The sequence below is a fragment of the Erythrolamprus reginae genome, chromosome 1 (genome assembly GCF_031021105.1).
Source record: "Erythrolamprus reginae isolate rEryReg1 chromosome 1, rEryReg1.hap1, whole genome shotgun sequence".
Classification (NCBI taxonomy): domain Eukaryota; kingdom Metazoa; phylum Chordata; class Lepidosauria; order Squamata; family Dipsadidae; genus Erythrolamprus; species Erythrolamprus reginae.
Window position 1 is genome coordinate 417,927,186 of NC_091950.1, and position 17,619 is coordinate 417,944,804.

General features: G+C 41.1%; 1 protein-coding gene across 1 annotated transcript in view; it reads left to right on the plus strand.

The window, feature by feature from the left end:
- Positions 1 to 17,619, plus strand: part of VMP1 (vacuole membrane protein 1) — a 178,930-nt gene that overhangs the window by 126,592 nt on the left and 34,719 nt on the right. The window contains exons 8-9 of the mRNA XM_070735374.1: positions 1,769 to 1,849; positions 14,975 to 15,091. Coding sequence (XP_070591475.1) covers positions 1,769 to 1,849; positions 14,975 to 15,091 — 198 coding nt within the window. The remainder of the gene's footprint in view (positions 1 to 1,768; positions 1,850 to 14,974; positions 15,092 to 17,619) is intronic.

The following is a 17,619-nucleotide window of genomic DNA, read 5'->3' on the forward strand; positions in this document are numbered from 1 at the left end:
CCGCCAAACGACATTGTTTAGAAGACGGGACCCGGAGAAGGCCAACGCTGTGGGACCTTATCGGCCGCTGGGATTCGTGCGGTAGAAGTCGTTTCCGGAGGTATTCTGGTCCAATGCCATGAAGGGCTTTAAAGGTCATTACCAACACTTTGAATTGTGACCGGAAACCGATCGGCAGCCTTCCCTCCAGGTGCCAGACTAAACAGCCTCCCAACAAATCCCCCATCCTAAGCCATTGTTTAGGAATGAGGAAGTAAGTCTTCACAGTTTGGTAGTGAGCTAAAAGGGTAGGGGTCCTTTGGATCTCAAATGGAAGAGTGGTCCTGAAGGTTGAAGTGACCACCAAGGAGACATCTGGATGCAACAGATGTTTCAAAAAATGTGTCTTGGACTTCATCTATCAGCCCCTTCTCATATTCTTATGCCATTACATTTTTGGTCTTTGTGCTTCGAATAATTTTGCTTTTATGTTCTTCTAAGCTATTTGGAGGGCCCATTAATGTCCTTCAAAATAATCAGTTTGGGATTAAGTAAAAATTCCCGTTCATGCTGCTTCGATTAATAATATATGGGTTACAGATTTATTTCATGTTATGTAAGCTACATTTTTGTCTCGTAGTGGTCTGTTATACTATTCTTTTGATGTATTAAATGTGCCTTATAAAAGCTGCCAGGAATTCCTGAGCCCTTTCCCCCAACCCCTTTGATTCAGCGAGTTGTAAATCTATTATTTAATAAATTAATTTTGGGGAGCAGTTTAGTCTTCGACATACGGCCACAATTGAGCCTAAAAATTCCTTGTCGCTAAGCGAGACAGTTGTTCGGTAACTTTTGCCCAATCTTGCTATCTTTCTTGCCACAGTTGTTTGGTCAGTGGTGGTAGTGATTAAATAGAATAGAATAGAATAGAATAGAATAGAATTTTTATTGGCCAAGGAATTTGTCTTGGTGCATATGCTCTCAGTGTACATAAAATAAAATATACATTTGTCAAGAATCATGTGGTACAACACTTAATGATTGTCATAGGGGTCAAATAAGCAATTAGGAAGCAATATTAATAAAAATCTTAGGATATAAGCAACAAGTTATAGTCATACAGTCAACATGGGAGGAAATGGGTGAAAGGAATGATGAGAAAAACTAGTAGAATAGAAGTGCAGATTTAGTAGAAAGTCTGACAGTGTTGAGGGAATTATTTGTTTAGCGGAGTGATGGCGTTCGGAAAAAAAACTGTTCTTGTGTCTAGTTGTCTTGGTGTGCAGTGCTCTGTAGCGACGTTTTGAGGGTAGGAGCTGAAACAGTTTGAATCCAGGATGTGAAGGGTCAGTAAATATTTCCCCCGCCCTCTTTTTGACTCGTGCAGTATACAGGTCCTCAATGGAAGGCAGGTTGGCAGAAATTGTTTTTTCTGCAGTTCTGATTATTAAATTAAATTAAATTATTAAATTAAGTTAAGTGATTCTGGCTTCTCCATTGTTTATCAAAAAGTCACAAAAGGGGATCACATGAGTCAGTTGCCAAACATTCAAATTTGGTCCTTTGACAATGAGGATGCTGCAACAGTCGTAAGTGTGAAAAATAACCTTCAATCGCTATTAAGGTTTAATCATGGTTGTAAATCGAGGACTACCCATGAGAAAGTGGGGTATTGAGAAACTGTAATCTGTGCAATTGGCTACTTTATGCCAGCAATATTCAAGGATGCTTTCCTTAATTCCCCCATCATTTTAGGTCCTTAATCTTGTTGTTTTTCTTCTCTCTGTAGGATTTTGCCTCTCGGGCAAAACTAGCCGTCCAGAACTTGGTGCAGAAAGTCGGATTTTTCGGCATCCTGGCGTGCGCTTCCGTAAGTTTTCATCCCAAAAAATCCCCCTGTATTTAGCCTCCTGATCCTATTTCCAACCCTGTGATTTCATCTCTTATAATCCCAGCAGCCGATAAGGTCCCACAGAGTTGGCCTTCTCCGGGTCCCATCGACCAAACAATGTCGTTTGGCGGGCCCCAGGGGAAGAGCCTTCTCTGTGGCGGCCCCGGCCCTCTGGAATCAACTCCCCCCAGAGATTAGAACGGCCCCCACCCTCCTTGTCTTTCGCAAATTACTCAAGACCCACCTTTGTCGCCAGGCATGGGGGAGTTAGGATATTCCTTCCCCTAGACCATTACAAGTTATGTATGGTATGGTTGTGTGTATGTTTGATTTTTTATAATAGTTGTTTTATTAAATTGGATTGTTACATGTTGTTTTTTGTATGTCGCCCCGAGTCTGTGGAGAGGGGCGGCATACAAATCCAATTAAAAATAATTAATGATAATGATGATAATAATAATAATAATAATAATAATAATAATAATAATAATAATAATAATAATAATAATAGATTACTATGCTGCCCTTCTCGAGGTGACTCAGGGCAGTATACAACATTGTATATAAACAATATACCGGTATGTGTAGAAATCTAATTATTTTTAAAAGGAAATACAGTGGTACCTCTACTTAAGAATGCCTCTACTTAAGAACTTTTCTAGATAGGAACTGGGTGTCCAAGATTTTTTTGCCTCTTCTTAAGAACCATTTTCTACTTAAGAACCTGAGCCGGGAAAAATTTGAGAGCGGCACAAAGGCCCGGCCAGTTTCCTGCCAGTCTCCTTTAATCCCGGCCATCTTGGGCTTTTCTGGGCTGCCAGAGGAGCCTTTCGGTGGCGCTTAAGGAGGCTTTGGCAGTCTAGAGCGAACAAAGCATTTTCCTTTCTCTGGGCACTTGGAGAGGGAATAAACCTCTGCCAGCGCCCAGAGAAAAGAAACGCTCCCTTCGCTCTGGGCAGTGACGGTCTTCCTCCTCCTCCTCCTCCCACCCAATTTCCGAGCTTTTATTTCTTTCCTAATGGGTTTGCACTCATTATTTGCTTTTACATTGATTCCTATGGGAAAAATTGCTTCTACTTGCAAACTTTTCTACTTAAGAACCTGGTCACAGAACGAATTAAGTTCTTAAGCAGAGGTACCACTGTATACAAAATTTTCAAAAAATACTAAAAATCCCATATACAGTCACCCACATAATTGTGTTTCTTTGCATTTTTCCTGACAAATGGCTTCCGTCATAGACAGAAAAAGGAGGGTGCCTTGCATATCATTTTTGGGAGTCCTTGGTGCTGTCTGAGTGGGTTGGTTTTTTGCAGATATTTCTCTGACTCCTGTTTGAGTGGGGGATTTGTCTGAAATGGTGTAGGGCAGTGGTCCCCAAACTACGGCCCGCGGGCCACATGCGGCCCACTGAGGCCATTTATCTGGCCCGCCGGTGAGAGTGACAAGAGCACAGGGAAAAGAGAGAGAGAAAGAAAGAAAAGGGAAAGAGAGGGAGGGAAGGAGGAGAGGAATGAAGGAGATAAGGAAGGAGAAATGGAGGGAGGAAGGAAGGAAGGAAGGAAGGAAGGAAGGAAGGAAGGAAGGAAGGAAGGAAGGAAGGAGAAATGGAGGGAACAAGGAAGGAAGGAAGAATGAAATGAATGGAGGGACAGAGGAAGGAAGGACTGTTTGGGTGTGTGTGTAATTTTTTATCTCAACATACATTCAAACAACAGTGTACCATCTAATTTTCCATGAATAAAATACAGTATTTTGTTAGTAACTAATATCAATCATCAAAAAAGTTGCAAAAGTTTTTTTTCCTAATTTTGTCATCCAGTTACATTCATTTTCTTTTAATTAAATTCCCTCCTTAACGTTCCTTCAAAAAGTGCAACACCAATTATATTTCTAACTTATTAACCATTATGCCAAAGTGCTTCCTTCTTTCTTTATACATTTTTCATAAGCCAAGAAAACCTTGTATAGCCAATCAGATGTCAACAAAAGAAAATTAAAAACAAAACATAAACATATGAATTTCAGACCTTCTCCCCCCTCTAAATAGTAGGTTCCCATTTTGTTTTTTACTTTAAAATAAGGTATGTGCAGTGTGCATAGGAATTTGTTCATAGTTTTTTTTTATAGTCCAGCCCTCCAACAGTCCGAGGGACAGTGAACTGGTCCCCTGTGTAAAACGTTTGGGGACCCCTGGTGTAGGGATTCTTACTTGAACAGGGGTTGGGCTAGATGACCTACAAGGTCCCTTCCAATTCTAGCTATCTAGAATTAAAAGAACTAGAGCAGGGGTCTCAAATAGGTGGCCCGCAGATACAACATGGGCAGGCCACCTCCATCCCAGCTCTGTGGAGGGAAGAAACATGGTGCTACATCATGTTAGGTGGTGAGATTGACATCCACGTCTAGAGTCAACCATTGGCCAAGCTTATTCTCCGAGTTTCACGGCTGAGAGGCAATTATTTATTTTTCTCTGTATTTACTTATTGCCTTTTATTATTTTTACAAATAATTTAAGGTGGTAAACACACGCGACATGCTGCCTTCCTCCAACAACAACAACAACCCTGCGAGGTGGATTGGACTGACAGAGAGCGATTGGTCATCCAGCCAGCTTTCATGGTTAAGGCAGGACTAGAACTCACCATCCCTTGGTGATTGATCCTCAGTCACCCAGCTGGATTTCCTGACTAAAGTGGGATTAGAACTCACAGTCTCCTGGTGCTTAACCAAAATCACCCAGTTGTAAAAGTACTTCGTAGTGCTTGTACAGCCCTCTTAGAGCTACTTACAGTCAGCCTATTGCCCCCCAACAATCAGGATCCTCATTTTACTGACTTCAGAAGGATTGAAGGCTGAGACAACCTTGAGCCAGTCAGGATCAAACTCCTTGGCAGTGGGCAGAATTAGTCTGCAATACTGCATTCTAATTGTGCCACCATGGCTTGCTTGCTTCCTTCCCTTCCTTCCTTCCTTCCTTCCTTCCTTCCCTTCCTTCCTTCCTTCCTTCCTTCCCTCCCTCCCTCCCTCCTTTCCTTCCTTCCTTCCTTTCCTTCCTTCCCTCTTTTCTTCCCTTCTCTTCCTTCCTTCCTTTCCTTCCTTTCCTTCCTTCCCTTCCTTCCTTCCCTTCCTTCCCTCTTTTCTTCCCTTCTCTTCTTTCCTTCCTTTCCTTCCTTCCTTTCCTTCCTTCCCTTCCTTCCTTCCTTCCCTCTTTTCTTCTCTTCCTTTCCTTCCCAAGCAATAGCACTTAGACTTATATACAACTTTACAGCCTTCCATCCTTCTGAAGTCAGTAAAATGAGGAGCCAGATTGTTGGGGGCAATAGGCTGACCCTGTAAACCACTTAGAGAAGGCTGTAAAGCAGTATATAAGTCTAAATATTATTGCTTGGGAAGGGAAGAAGGAAGGAAGGAATCCACAATGACAGAGTTGTTACAATGCATTAGTAACTCTGTCCATAGTCAGGAGGTTTGATCGTGACCGGCTCAAGGTTGATGCAGCCTTCCATCCTTCCAAGATGGGTAAAATAAAAAACGCAGATTGTTGGGGGCAATAGGCTGATTCTGTAAACCAGTATTATTAAGTGCTAATAAGAATAGAAACATAGAAGACTGACGGCAGAAAAAGACCTCATGATCCATCTAGGCTGCCCTTATACTGTTTTCTGTATTTTATCTTAGGATGGATCTATGTTTATCCCAGGCATGTTTAAATTCAGTGACTGTGGATTTACCAACCATGTCTGCTGGAAATTTGTTCCAAGGATCTACTACTCTTTCAGTAAAATAATATTTTCTCATGCTGCTTTTGATCTTTCCCCCAACTAACTTCCGATTGTGTCCCCTTGTTCTTGTGTTCACTTTCCTATTAAAAACACTTCCCTCCTGGACCTTATTTAACCCTTTGACATATTTAAATGTTTCGATCATGTCCCCCCTTTTCCTTCTGTCCTCCAGACTATACAGATTGAGTTCATCAAGTCTTTCCTGATACGTTTTATGCTTAAGACCTTCCACCATTCTTGTAGCCCGTCTTTGGACCCGTTCAATTTTGTCAATATCTTTTTGTAGGTAAGCAGCAAATGTTGTGTTTCCTGCCCCAGTGACGAGCCATTGAGAAAAAGGGTAGAATTTTTGATTCATCCTAAAAACAGAGAGGTGTAATTTATTTCACTCGTGAATGACTATAAAGGTTATTTTTTTTCCCCTTCCTGGAGAGGTTGTGCAATACCAGAGCCTCTGCGTGCTCGAATCTAAAAAGTGATTTTGAGTGTTGAGCTGTCCTCAGCTTCCTCAAATCTTTTCAGTCCATTACAACATCCCCAAATTTAATCCTTGGTACATTTTGTGCTCTGGTGCAAATAAACACACGTCTGCTCCTCTCCGGGTTGTGCTTCCAGATCCCGTGAATGCATCATCATAAACCGGGATAAAATCATAATCACATCTCCCCACCACCCACCCACCCACCCCCGTTGGTCCAGTCACACTAATAAATAAAAAGAACCCGGAGCTATTTAAAAACTCTTGAAAAGTCGAAGTTCGTGGAAAGCAGCCTCTTCCTAGCCTCAGAAGTAGTGGAAAGGTTTTAATTTACAAATGCTACCTCATCGGGCTTACTGTCTCCACCTTCATTAACAAGTTTATACAACTGGTGCATCCAAATTTTTCCGTGCTTATAGGAAGCAACCTGAGCTGGATTTTTTATTTTATTTATTTTAGCCACAAAAACTTGGGACACTGAGCTCCGTATTGATTATTGACCCCTCTTGTTTGTTCTTCAAATTAATGTTTATTATTAGTGCAGCCTATGCACGGAGGTATTCCACTTGGAGTTATTTCCCTGCTATTTCAGAGACTAAAGACTATTATTTTCTTTATGAATTACCTTTTTAAAAAAAAAGAAAAAAAGCCTCTTTTTAACCACGGTGGAAATATGGAATATGTATGTGTTAATCTGGACCGAGTCTGGGATGTTCTCTTGCAAACCTTGTCTAGACGAGGGATAAAAGTTAGGATTTTAAACACGGTGTACAAACCCGTTTTAAACACTCTCCCTTTCTTCGAGGCGAGTGACCACTTTTATTTACAGTCTGTTTGAAGAAAACTTGACTGACCGTTTTGTCGCTTCGTGGTATCTCTGTAGCATTTGTGGGCTTTTTTTCTAAGTAGGTCTCGAGGGAAAAATGAAATCTCCCTGTTCTGTGTGTAAATATTTTAAGCTCACCCAAGTGTTTATGTAACTTCATTTTTCTCAATGGCCAGAGAATCTTTATCCCAGTAGCGGCTTTAGAGTTTCGTATCTCAAATACCGTAACAACCTTCACCGTACCAGGAAAAATGACTTAGAATTATTTATTTATTTATTTTGTCCAATATACAATGAGGGTTTTAGTGGGTATATATCTATATACACATAGTAAAATACATGATGAAGGTTATAGAGGAGATACTCATAGTAAAATATATCTAAGAAATAATAGAGAAGAAGATATAGTAATAGAACATATCAATGAAAGAATAGAAGAAGAGATATAGGAATAGAAGAAAGGTACAGTATAGGAGATATAGGAGAGCAATAGGACAGGGGACGGAAGGCACTCTAGTGCACTTGTACTCGCCCCTTACTGACCTCTTAGGAATCTGGATAGGTCAACCGTAGATAATCTAAGGGTAAAGTGTTGGGGGTTTGGGAATGACACTATGGAGTCTGGTAATGAGTTCCACGCTTCGACAACTCGGTTACTGAAGTCATATTTTTTACAGTCAAGTTTGGAGCGGTTAATATTAAGTTTAAATCTGTTGTGTGCTCTTGTGTTGTTGTGGTTGAAGCTGAAGTAGTCGCCAACAGGCAGGACGTTGTAGCATAGGATCTTGTGGGCAATACTTAGATCTTGTTTAAGATTGTTTTCGAAAAGAAATGTTGATCATCATTTATTTCACTCAGAAAAGCAGACGGGGGATTCGGTGACACAAGTCCTAGAATTTAATGGGACTTTGAAGGTCTTCTAGTCTGACCACCTCCCTGCCCAGGGTGGGAATTCTCAGATCATCCAAGATCTGTCTGTAAGATCTGTAATTTACAAGATCTGTAATTTCTGTCTGAAATTCTCCAGGATAATTTGCTGGAATTATGCTGGGAAATGGTTATGTCTACCTCTATCTTCTGTGTTTTGCTTTTGTTATTTTTTTCTTCACTTTCTCTTCCTTCCTTCCTTCCTTTTTTCTTTATTTTCTCTCTCTTTTCCTTCCTTTCTTCCTACCTTCCTTTTTTCTTTATTTTCTCTCTTTTTCCTTCCTTTTTTCTTTACTTTCTCTCTCTTTTCCTTCCTGCCTTCCTTCCTTCCTTTTTTCTTTATTTTCTCTCTCTTTTTCCTTCCTTCCTTCCTTCCTTTTTTCTTTACTTTCTCTCTCTTTTCCTTCCTTTCTTCCTTCCTTTTTTCTTTACTTTCTCTCTCTTTTCCTTCCTTCCTTCCTTTTTTCTTTATTTTCTCTCTTTCCTTCCTTCCTTCCTTCCTTTTTTCTTTATTTTCTCTCTCTTTTCCTTCCTCCCTCCCTTCCTCCCTTCCTTTTTTCTTTACTTTTTCTCTCTTTTTCCTTCCTTCCTTCCTTTCTTTTTTCTTTATTTTCTCTCTCTTTTTCCTTCCTTCCTTCCTTTTTTCTTTACTTTCTCTCTCTTTTTCCTTCGTCCTTCTTTCCCCTTCTCCTTCATTCCTCCCTTCCCCTTCTTCTTCTCCATCCATCCATCTCACTGTTTTATACTGAGCATATGGGTGGACTTCAACTGCCAGAGCATTCCTCAACCTATAACAATGAGACCTAGACACCAAAGAGGAAAACATAAATTCCAAAAACGTGGATATATAGAAATAATCCTAAAATCAAAATAACGTGACCCTTTACCGGTCCATATTTGTATTTCTCCCTTTCCTGATTGGCAAATTAACAATTATTACCACCTAAAGCTACCAAAAATGACACTTGTAGCCCAGGGGTGGGGGAAAAAATGGCTGTGAAGCCCTATGGTTAAAGTCACTCCTAACTTCCAAATTGACAGTGGTGGGTCAAATTATCTGTTTTAAGGTATAGTTGGCTTACAAGCTGAAGGAGTGACTTTGGCCAATCACTAGGAGACGGAGAATTCTAGTTCCACCTTAGGAATGAAAGCCAGCTGAGTGATTTTGGGTCACTCTCGCTCAGCCCAAGCTACATCACAATGTTAGAAACATAGAAACATAGAAGTCTAACGGCAGAAAAAGACCTCATGGTCCATCTAGTCTGCCCTTATACTATTTCCTGTATTTTATCTTAGGATGGATATATGTTTATCCCAGGCATGTTTAAATTCAGTTACTGTGGATTTATCTACCATGTCTGCTGGAAGTTTGTTCCAAGGATCTACTACTCTTTCAGTAAAATAATATTTTCTCATGTTGCTTTTGATCTTTCCCCCAACTAACTTCAGATTGTGTCTCCTTGTTCTTGTGTTCACTTTCCTATTAAAAACACTTCCCTCCTGGACCTTATTTAACCCTTTAACATATTTAAATGTTTCGATCATGTCCCCCCTTTTAGAATTTATTTATTTATTTATTTATTTATTTTATTGTTTAGATTTGTATGCCGCCCCTCTCCACGGACTCGGGGCGGCTCACAGCAAAATATAACAAATCGTAACAAATCCAAATAAATTTAAAATATTTTAAAAAGTTTAAAAAGAAACCCATTTACTAACAAGCACACACACAAAAATACCATGCATAAATTGTACATGCCCGGGGGAGGTGTTTCAGTTCCCCCATGCCTGACGGCAAAGGTGGTTTTAAGGAGTTTACGGAAGGCAGGGAGAGTAGGGGCAGTTCTAATCTCTGGGGGGAGTTGGTTCCAGAGAGTCGAGGCCGCCACAGAGAAGGCTCTTCCCCTGGGGCCCGCCAACCGACACTGTTAGAATGTTGTTATTCTAAGGAAAATAAGGGGAGGAAGGAATAGGCTTTATCTTGTAAGCCATCCTGAGTCTCCTGGAGAAGGACGGCCTAGAAATTCAAATAAATAAAACAAAACAAAATAATACATTTGTTTTTAGTTATTAATCTAATGTATATGCTGCCCAACTCCTCAAGGACTCTGGATGTTATATATTATAATATGCACTGCTTAAAAATAAAGGGAACACTTGGAAAACAGAATATAACTTAAGGTAAGTCAAACTTCTGGGAAATCAAACTGTCCACTTAGGAAGCAACACTGACTGACAGTCAATTTCACAGGCTGTTGATCAAATGGAATAGTTGTGCAAATGAAATATTCAATGAGACTATTTCTATCATTCAGATCTAGGATGTGTTATTTGAGTGTTCCCTTTATTTTTTTGAGCAGTATTTATACTGCTCAAAAAAAATAAAGGGAACACTCAAATAACACATCCTAGATCTGAATGAATGAAATACTTATTTTATTTATTTATTAGATTTGTATGCCGCCCCTCTTCGTAGACTCATTGAATCCCTTGTTCTGTACAAAGTTGAATGTGCACAACAGCATGTGACATTGACTGTCAATCAGTGTTGTTTCCTAAGTGGACAGTTTGATTTCACAGAAGTTTGATTTACTTAGAGTTATATTGTGTTGTTTAAGTGTTCCCTTTATTTTTTGTGTGCAGTGCATATATGTTATATTCAGTCTCCTTCAGTTATTTATAAAAATAATAAAGGAAGGGTGTCAATAAAATACATAAATGTTGTGGAGAACTGTCCGTTTGTTTGTTTGTTTACTTACTTACTTACTTACTTACTTACTTACTTACTTACTTACTTACTTACTTACTTACTTACTTACTTACTTATCAGATTTGTATGCCGCCCCTCTCCGCAGACTCGGGGCGGCTAACAGCAATAATAATACAATGTAAACAAATCTAATATTTAAGTTAATTTAAAACCCCAATTTAGAAACCAATCATACATACTGACATACCATGCATAAATTTTATAATTCTAGGGGGAGGGAAAGTCTCAATTCCACCATGCCTGACGACAGAGGTGGGTTTTAAGGAGCTTACGAAAGACAAGGAGGGTGAGGGCAACTCTGATATCTGGGGGGAGTTGGTCCCAAAGTGTCGGGGCCGCCACAGAGAAGGCTCTTCCCCTGGGTCCCACCAAATCTAAGCCCCAAATATAGCAGTTATTCATTTTCAGCTAACATCCTTTGCCCTTCCAACATTAGCGGACCACCATTTCTCTGAAAGTTTCCTTTTTGAACACGGGGGTTTGACTAGAAGACCTCCCAAGGTCCCTTCCAAATTCTGCTAGAAAAGGAAGGCATTTTGTTTCGGGGGGTTTTTCCCTGTTCATCTTCATTTTGGCAGCATACGTAGCAAATAAATGCCAGGTTTATTCTCCCCCTTATCCACACATACACACACTCACACGGGGTGGAGGGGATTTCAGACACACTGTTCACCAGAGGTCCATTTTTGGAGACTGAGTCACTGGACCAAAGCACTTGTTAATGGGGGGAAGACAAAAGGTGGAGGATATTTGATAAATGACTTTAAAATGGATGACTGTGGTTTCTGTGCATTTCTTATGGAAGACGTCGGTTGAACTGTTTCTAATCTGAACTTTCCAAAAAAAAAAAAAAAAAAGCCAACCCACAGATGTGGGCACTGCTGTACTTCATCTGGGACAGTATTTAGCTTAGAGGTCTCCCTCTTTAAAAAAAAATTATGGGCTGTCACGGCTACATTTCTTAAGCCAGGGGTCCCTAGACTTGGCCACTTTAAGACTTGTGGACTTCAACTCCCAGAATTCTCCAGCCAGCTATTCTGGGAGTTGAATAGAATAGAATAGAATTTTTATTGGCCAAGTGTGATTGGACACACAAGGAATTTGTCTTGGTGCATATGCTCTCAGCGTACATAAAATAAAATATACATTTGTCAAGAATCACGTGGTACGACACTTAATGATTGTCATAGGAGTCAAATAAGCAATGAAGAAGCAATATTAATAAAAATCTTAGGATATAAGCAACAGGTTACAGTCATACAGTCAACATGGGAGGAAATGGGTGAAAGGAATGATGAGAAAAACTAGTAGAATAGAAGTGCAGATTTAGTAGAAAGTCTGACAGTGTTGAGGGAATTATTTGTTTAGCAGAGTGATGGCGTTCGGAAAAAAACTGTTCTTGTGTCTAGTTGTCTTGGTGTGCAGTGCTCTGTAGCGACGTTTTGAGGGTAGGAGTTGAAACAGTTTGTGTCCAGGATGTGAGGGGTCAGTAAATATTTTCCCCGCCCTCTTTTTGACTCGTGCAGTCTACAGGTCCTCAATGGAAGGCAGGTTGGCAGCAATTGCTTTTTCTGCAGTTCTGATTCTCCTCTGAAGTCTGTGTCGGTCCTGTTGGGTTGCAGCACCAAACCAGACAGTGATAGAGGTGCAGATGACAGACTCAATGATTCCTCTGTAGAACTGGATCAGCAACTCCTTGGGCAGTTTGTCCGCAAGTCTTAAAGTGGCCAAAGTTTGAAGACCTCGGTCTTAAGCAGAACTTTCAGAAACGAGAGAAAGGTGTTCAGAAAAAGGGTTAAAATCCCAGAGCCTTTGCTCAACCTACTCAGAGGTTTAGAAGTTCTCAAACTTGTGGTATGTGGGAACTGTGCATGGTTTGAGGGATCCAGCCTTACAGTGCACAGGCTGATTGGAAAGCTCCCACTATGTGGTCTTGCTTCATTTCTTTTAAATTGAATTTCGGTGGGTGAATTCTATCCAGATTCTCAAACCAGGATGACAAAACTGTGGTTTTTAATAAGACACTGTCTGGTTAAGACCAATGTTTCTCAACTTTGGGAAGTTTAAAGTAAAAGACTTCAATTCCCAGAATTCCCCAGCTAAGAAGGTTGAAATCATGACAACCTTAAAGAAAAAATTCATTTACTGCTTCACAAGCAGCATATGCTATTCTGCAGAAGATTGCCACCAGCCAGGGAGGTTTTATTTCCTAATTTATTAGATTTGCATTCTAATTTATTAGATTTGTATGCCGCCCCTCTCCGAAGACTCGGGGCGGCTCAAAACACAGTAGCAATACAATATAGATACAAATCTAATGTTAAAAAATTGGGGGGGGGGAAAGTAATTTAAAATACATTATAAAAAATTATCTACTAAGTCATACACATTCAGTCCAACTAAATAAAAAAACATAATAAACATAATAAGGTCAGCAAAAAAAGGAGGGGGGAGATTAATCCCCCCACGCCTGGCGGCAATGGTGAGTCTTCAACATTCTACGGAAGGCGAAGAGGGTAGGGGCAGTTCAAATCTGGGAGGAGTTGATTCCAGAGGGCCGGGGCCACCACAGAGAAGGCTCTTCCCCTCGGTTCCGCCAGACGGCATTGTTTCGTCGACGGGACCCAGAGAAGGCCAACTCTGTTGGACCTAATCGGCCGCTGGGATTTGTGCGGCAGAAGGCGGTCTCGTAGGTATTCTGGTCCGATGCCATGTAGGGCTTTATAGGTCACTACCAACACTTTGAATTGTGACCGGAAACTGATCGGCAGCCAGTGTAGGCTGCGGAATGTTGATGAGACATGGGCATATCTAGGAATGCCCATGATTGCTCTCGCAGCCGCATTCTGCACGATCTGAAGTTTCCGAACACTTTTCAAAGGAAGCCCCATGTAGAGAGCATTGCAGTAGTCGAATCTCGAGGTGATGAGGGCATGAGTGACTGTGAGCAGTGAATCCCGGTCCAAATAGGACCGCAACTCATGCACCAGGCAAACCTGGGCAAATGTCCTCCTCGCCACAGCTGAAAGACCAGTTATTGATGGTCCTCTCTTGTTTCTTGAGTCTGTCGTCTTCTCAGAATAATTTTAAGAAGTACTAGTAGACCTCTAAAATACCTTCCAACTCTATTATTTATTTATTATTTACTTATTAGTTGGATTTGTATGCCGCCCCTCTCTGAGTTCTTGGGGCGACTCACAACATGTCAAAAAACAATATACACTGTACATAACTTTAAAAAATCCAATTAATATAACTAAAAGCTTAAATAATAGTAATAGAGTTAAAATCATCCATTACCATTCACACATCGAAACATACTACATTCGTCGGCTAGGGGACTTGGGTCTAATGGCCCCAAGCCTGGCGGCATAAATAGGTCTTTAAGTTTTTACGGAAGGCGAGGAGGGTGTGAGCAGTGCAAACCTCCGGGGGAAGCCGATTCCAGAGGGCTGGGGCCTCCACAGAGAAGGCTCTTCCCCTAGGTCCTGCCAAACAACATTGTCTAGTTCAGTGTTTCTTAACCTATTCGCTGGCTGGGGAATTCTGGGAGTTAAAGTCCAAATATCTTCAAGTTACCAAGGTTGGGAAACGCTGGTCTAGTTGATGGGACCTGGAGAAAGCCGACTCTGTGGGATATTATTCCATCATTCCGTCATATAAATCTCGAGTTACACTTATTCACTTAGTGACCGTTTGAATTTACAAAAATAAGTGGCTTATGACTATTGTTCACGATTAATGGCATATGCAGTAAGGGCCCACAGAGTCAGCCTTCTCCAGGTCCCATCCACTAAAGAATGTCTGTTGGTGGGGTCTCGGGGAAGAGCCTTCTCTGTGGTGGCTCTGACCCTTTGGAATCAACTTCCCCCAGAGATCTGCACTATTTCCACCCTACCGGTCTTCTGGAAAGCCATTAAGACCTGGCTTTTCCAGGCCTGGAATTAGGATTGACTGCAAGTATGAATGGTTTTTCAGAATATTATTGGGGTTTTTTTTTTATTATACTATGGATTTTATTGTTATGACTATTGCTAGCCGCTCTGAGTCCTTTTCGGAGTGAATGGCATATAAATACAAGTAATAAATAAATAAATTGAATGACTGACTCTAACAACTGCAGCAGTTCGTTTAACAACGGTGGCAAAAAAAAGTTGTAAAACGGGGCAAAACTCATTTAACAACTTCTTGCTTAGCAATGAAAATTTGGGGCCCATTGGCAGTCGTAAGACGAGGACCACCTGTAATTATGAAAGCTGTTTCCTGCAACGTTGTATGTGGAGACGTATGCTAATCCTCCTTCTCTTTCTGTTCCCAGATTCCCAATCCTCTCTTTGACTTGGCCGGTATAACATGTGGACATTTCTTGGTTCCCTTCTGGACATTCTTTGGAGCCACCTTGATTGGAAAAGCAATCATCAAAATGCATATCCAGGTAATTTACCTACCAAGATCAAAGCTTTCTACCTGCTTGTCCAGGTGGATTGAAACGATGTGTTCACATCCACCTCTCTTGTCTATGGAGGTTGTCAGTCATCCAGGACATGGTTGTCCCCAAAGGTAGCTTTTTCAAACGATGATTGGACTTTCTTTGGGGTTTTTTTTAAAGAATATAATTTTCTTTTTCTTTTCACGTCTCCTCCAAAAAGCTTCTTCTTCTTTCTTCTTAAGGCCAGTCACTTCCCCTCAGCCCTGGGAAGCAGGCAATGGCAAACCAATTTTGAAAAATGTTGCCTTGAAAAGAGCAGGGAATTATCTAGGTCAAGGGTGTCATTTTGTTGAGGGCCACATTAAGGTTTTGTTTGACCTGGGAGGGGGGGGGGCAGCTCAACGTCACCTGTGGTGGCCAAATGCTAAGGAAGGACTTCCCTCAAACCCTCCCCACTCTCTTCCTTCCTTCCTTCCTTCCTTCCTTCCTTCCTTCCTTCATTCATTCATTCCCTCCTTTCTTTCTTTCTTTCTTTCTCTTTCTTTCTTTCTTGATTGATTAATTGATGGATGGATGGATTGGATTTGTATGCCGCCTCTCTCCGAGGAATCGGGGCGGCTCACAATATAACAAACCTAAAACTCCAATTAATTTTACTAGAAAAATAAAACACTACTATCATTTAAAATCATTCATTCCCATTCACATCGCAAAACATCCTTCCTTCCTTCCTTCCTTCCTTCCTTCCTTCCTATTTCCTTCCCTCTTCATTTCCCTTTCTACCCCTCTTTCCTTATTTTTCTTTGTCTTTCTCCTCCTTTTCTGTCCCTTCTTCCACGCTCAAATGCAAAGGGGGAAACAGTTCTCCTTTTATTTTGTTTTTAGTTTGCTTTGTTAGCTCTCTGCCACTGAAAACGCAGGTGCTCTGTTTTCACCGGCAGAGGCCTTTTTTTGTGACGGTTGTTAAGTGAGTGTCTAGTTTAATGAAAAGAAGGACCAGGGGTGACATGATAACAGTCCTCCAATATCTGAGGGGCTGCCACAAAGGAAAAGGGAGTCAACCTGTTCTCCAAGCACCTGAACAAAAAACAAGGGATGGAAACTAATCAAGGAGAGAAGCAACCTAGAACTAAGGAGAAATTTCATGGTGGAACAATTAACCAGTGGAACAGCTTGCCTCCAGAAGTTGTGGATGCTCCAACACTGGAGGTTTTCAAAAAGAGATTGGACAGCAATTTGTCTGAAATAATATAGGGCAGTGATGGCGAACCTTTTTTCCCTTGGGTGCTGAAAGAGCGTGTGTGCGTGCTATTCATATTCATAATTCAATGCCTGGGGAGGGCAAAAACAGCTTCTCCCACCCCTCGGAGGCCCTCTGGAGGCCAGAAATGGCCAGTTTCCCAACTTCTGGTGGGCCCAGTAGGCTCGTGTTTTGCCCTCCCCAGGCTCCAAAGGCTTCACTGGAGCCAGGGGAGGGCAAAAACGGCCTCCCCCATTCCCCCGGAGGCTCTATGGAAATCAAAAACACCCTCCCAGCCTCTGTGTGAGCCAAAAATCACCTGGCCGGCACACACATGCACGTTGGAGCTGAGCTAGGGCAACGGCTTGTGTGTCAGCAGATATGGCTCTGCGTGCCACCTCTGGCACTGCTGGCTGGGGAATTCTGGGAGTTGAAATCCAAATATCTTCAAGTTGCCAAGGTTGGGAAACACTGGACTAGAAGACCTCCAAGTTCCCTTCCAATTCTGTTATTCTTAACATGGTCATTAAGTAAACCCCATGGTTCTTAAGCAAATCAGTTTTCTGCAATGGGCATACCCGTATCTTCCATCAGCAGATTTGGGGTTTTTTTTAAATAAAAATAAAAATTCATGGGTTCTTCCCCAAACTTGGAAATCTCGTTCTTTCAAATTTGGGCTGCAGTCTTTTCCCTTTCTGCGAAAGCCTCTCAGATATGCATAGCTGGCGATTATATTGGAGCATTACCTCTTAATCATCCCTTCTGCAGACTAAACATAGCCAGCTCTTTTGCAGGGAAACAGGCCTGTTCTGTATACATTACCTGGGGAACATTTCTTCTGAATTTAGGCAGGCTGACAATAAAGAAATCTCAGCCATTCAAGAGTCTTAAGACTCATTTATGTCACCAGGCATGGGGCAATTAGATCAAGGCCCCCCCCCCCAATTTAATAAATGAAATATGTGGTTGTGACTGAATGGCTGATTGATTTTACTGTATTGGGTTTTTAGTTTGTAATTTTTAATTGATTAGATTTGTTGCTGTATTATTTACATTGTGAGCCACACCCGAGTCTTTGGAGAAGGGTGGCATACAAATGTAAATAATAATAATAATAATAATAATAATAATAATAATAATAATAATAATAATAATAGAAGACTGACGGCAGAAAAAGACTCATGATCCATCTAGTCTGCCCTTATACTATTTCTGTATTTTATCTTAGGATGGATATATGTTTATCCCAGGCATGTTTAAATTCAGTTACTGTGGATTTACCAACCACGTCTGC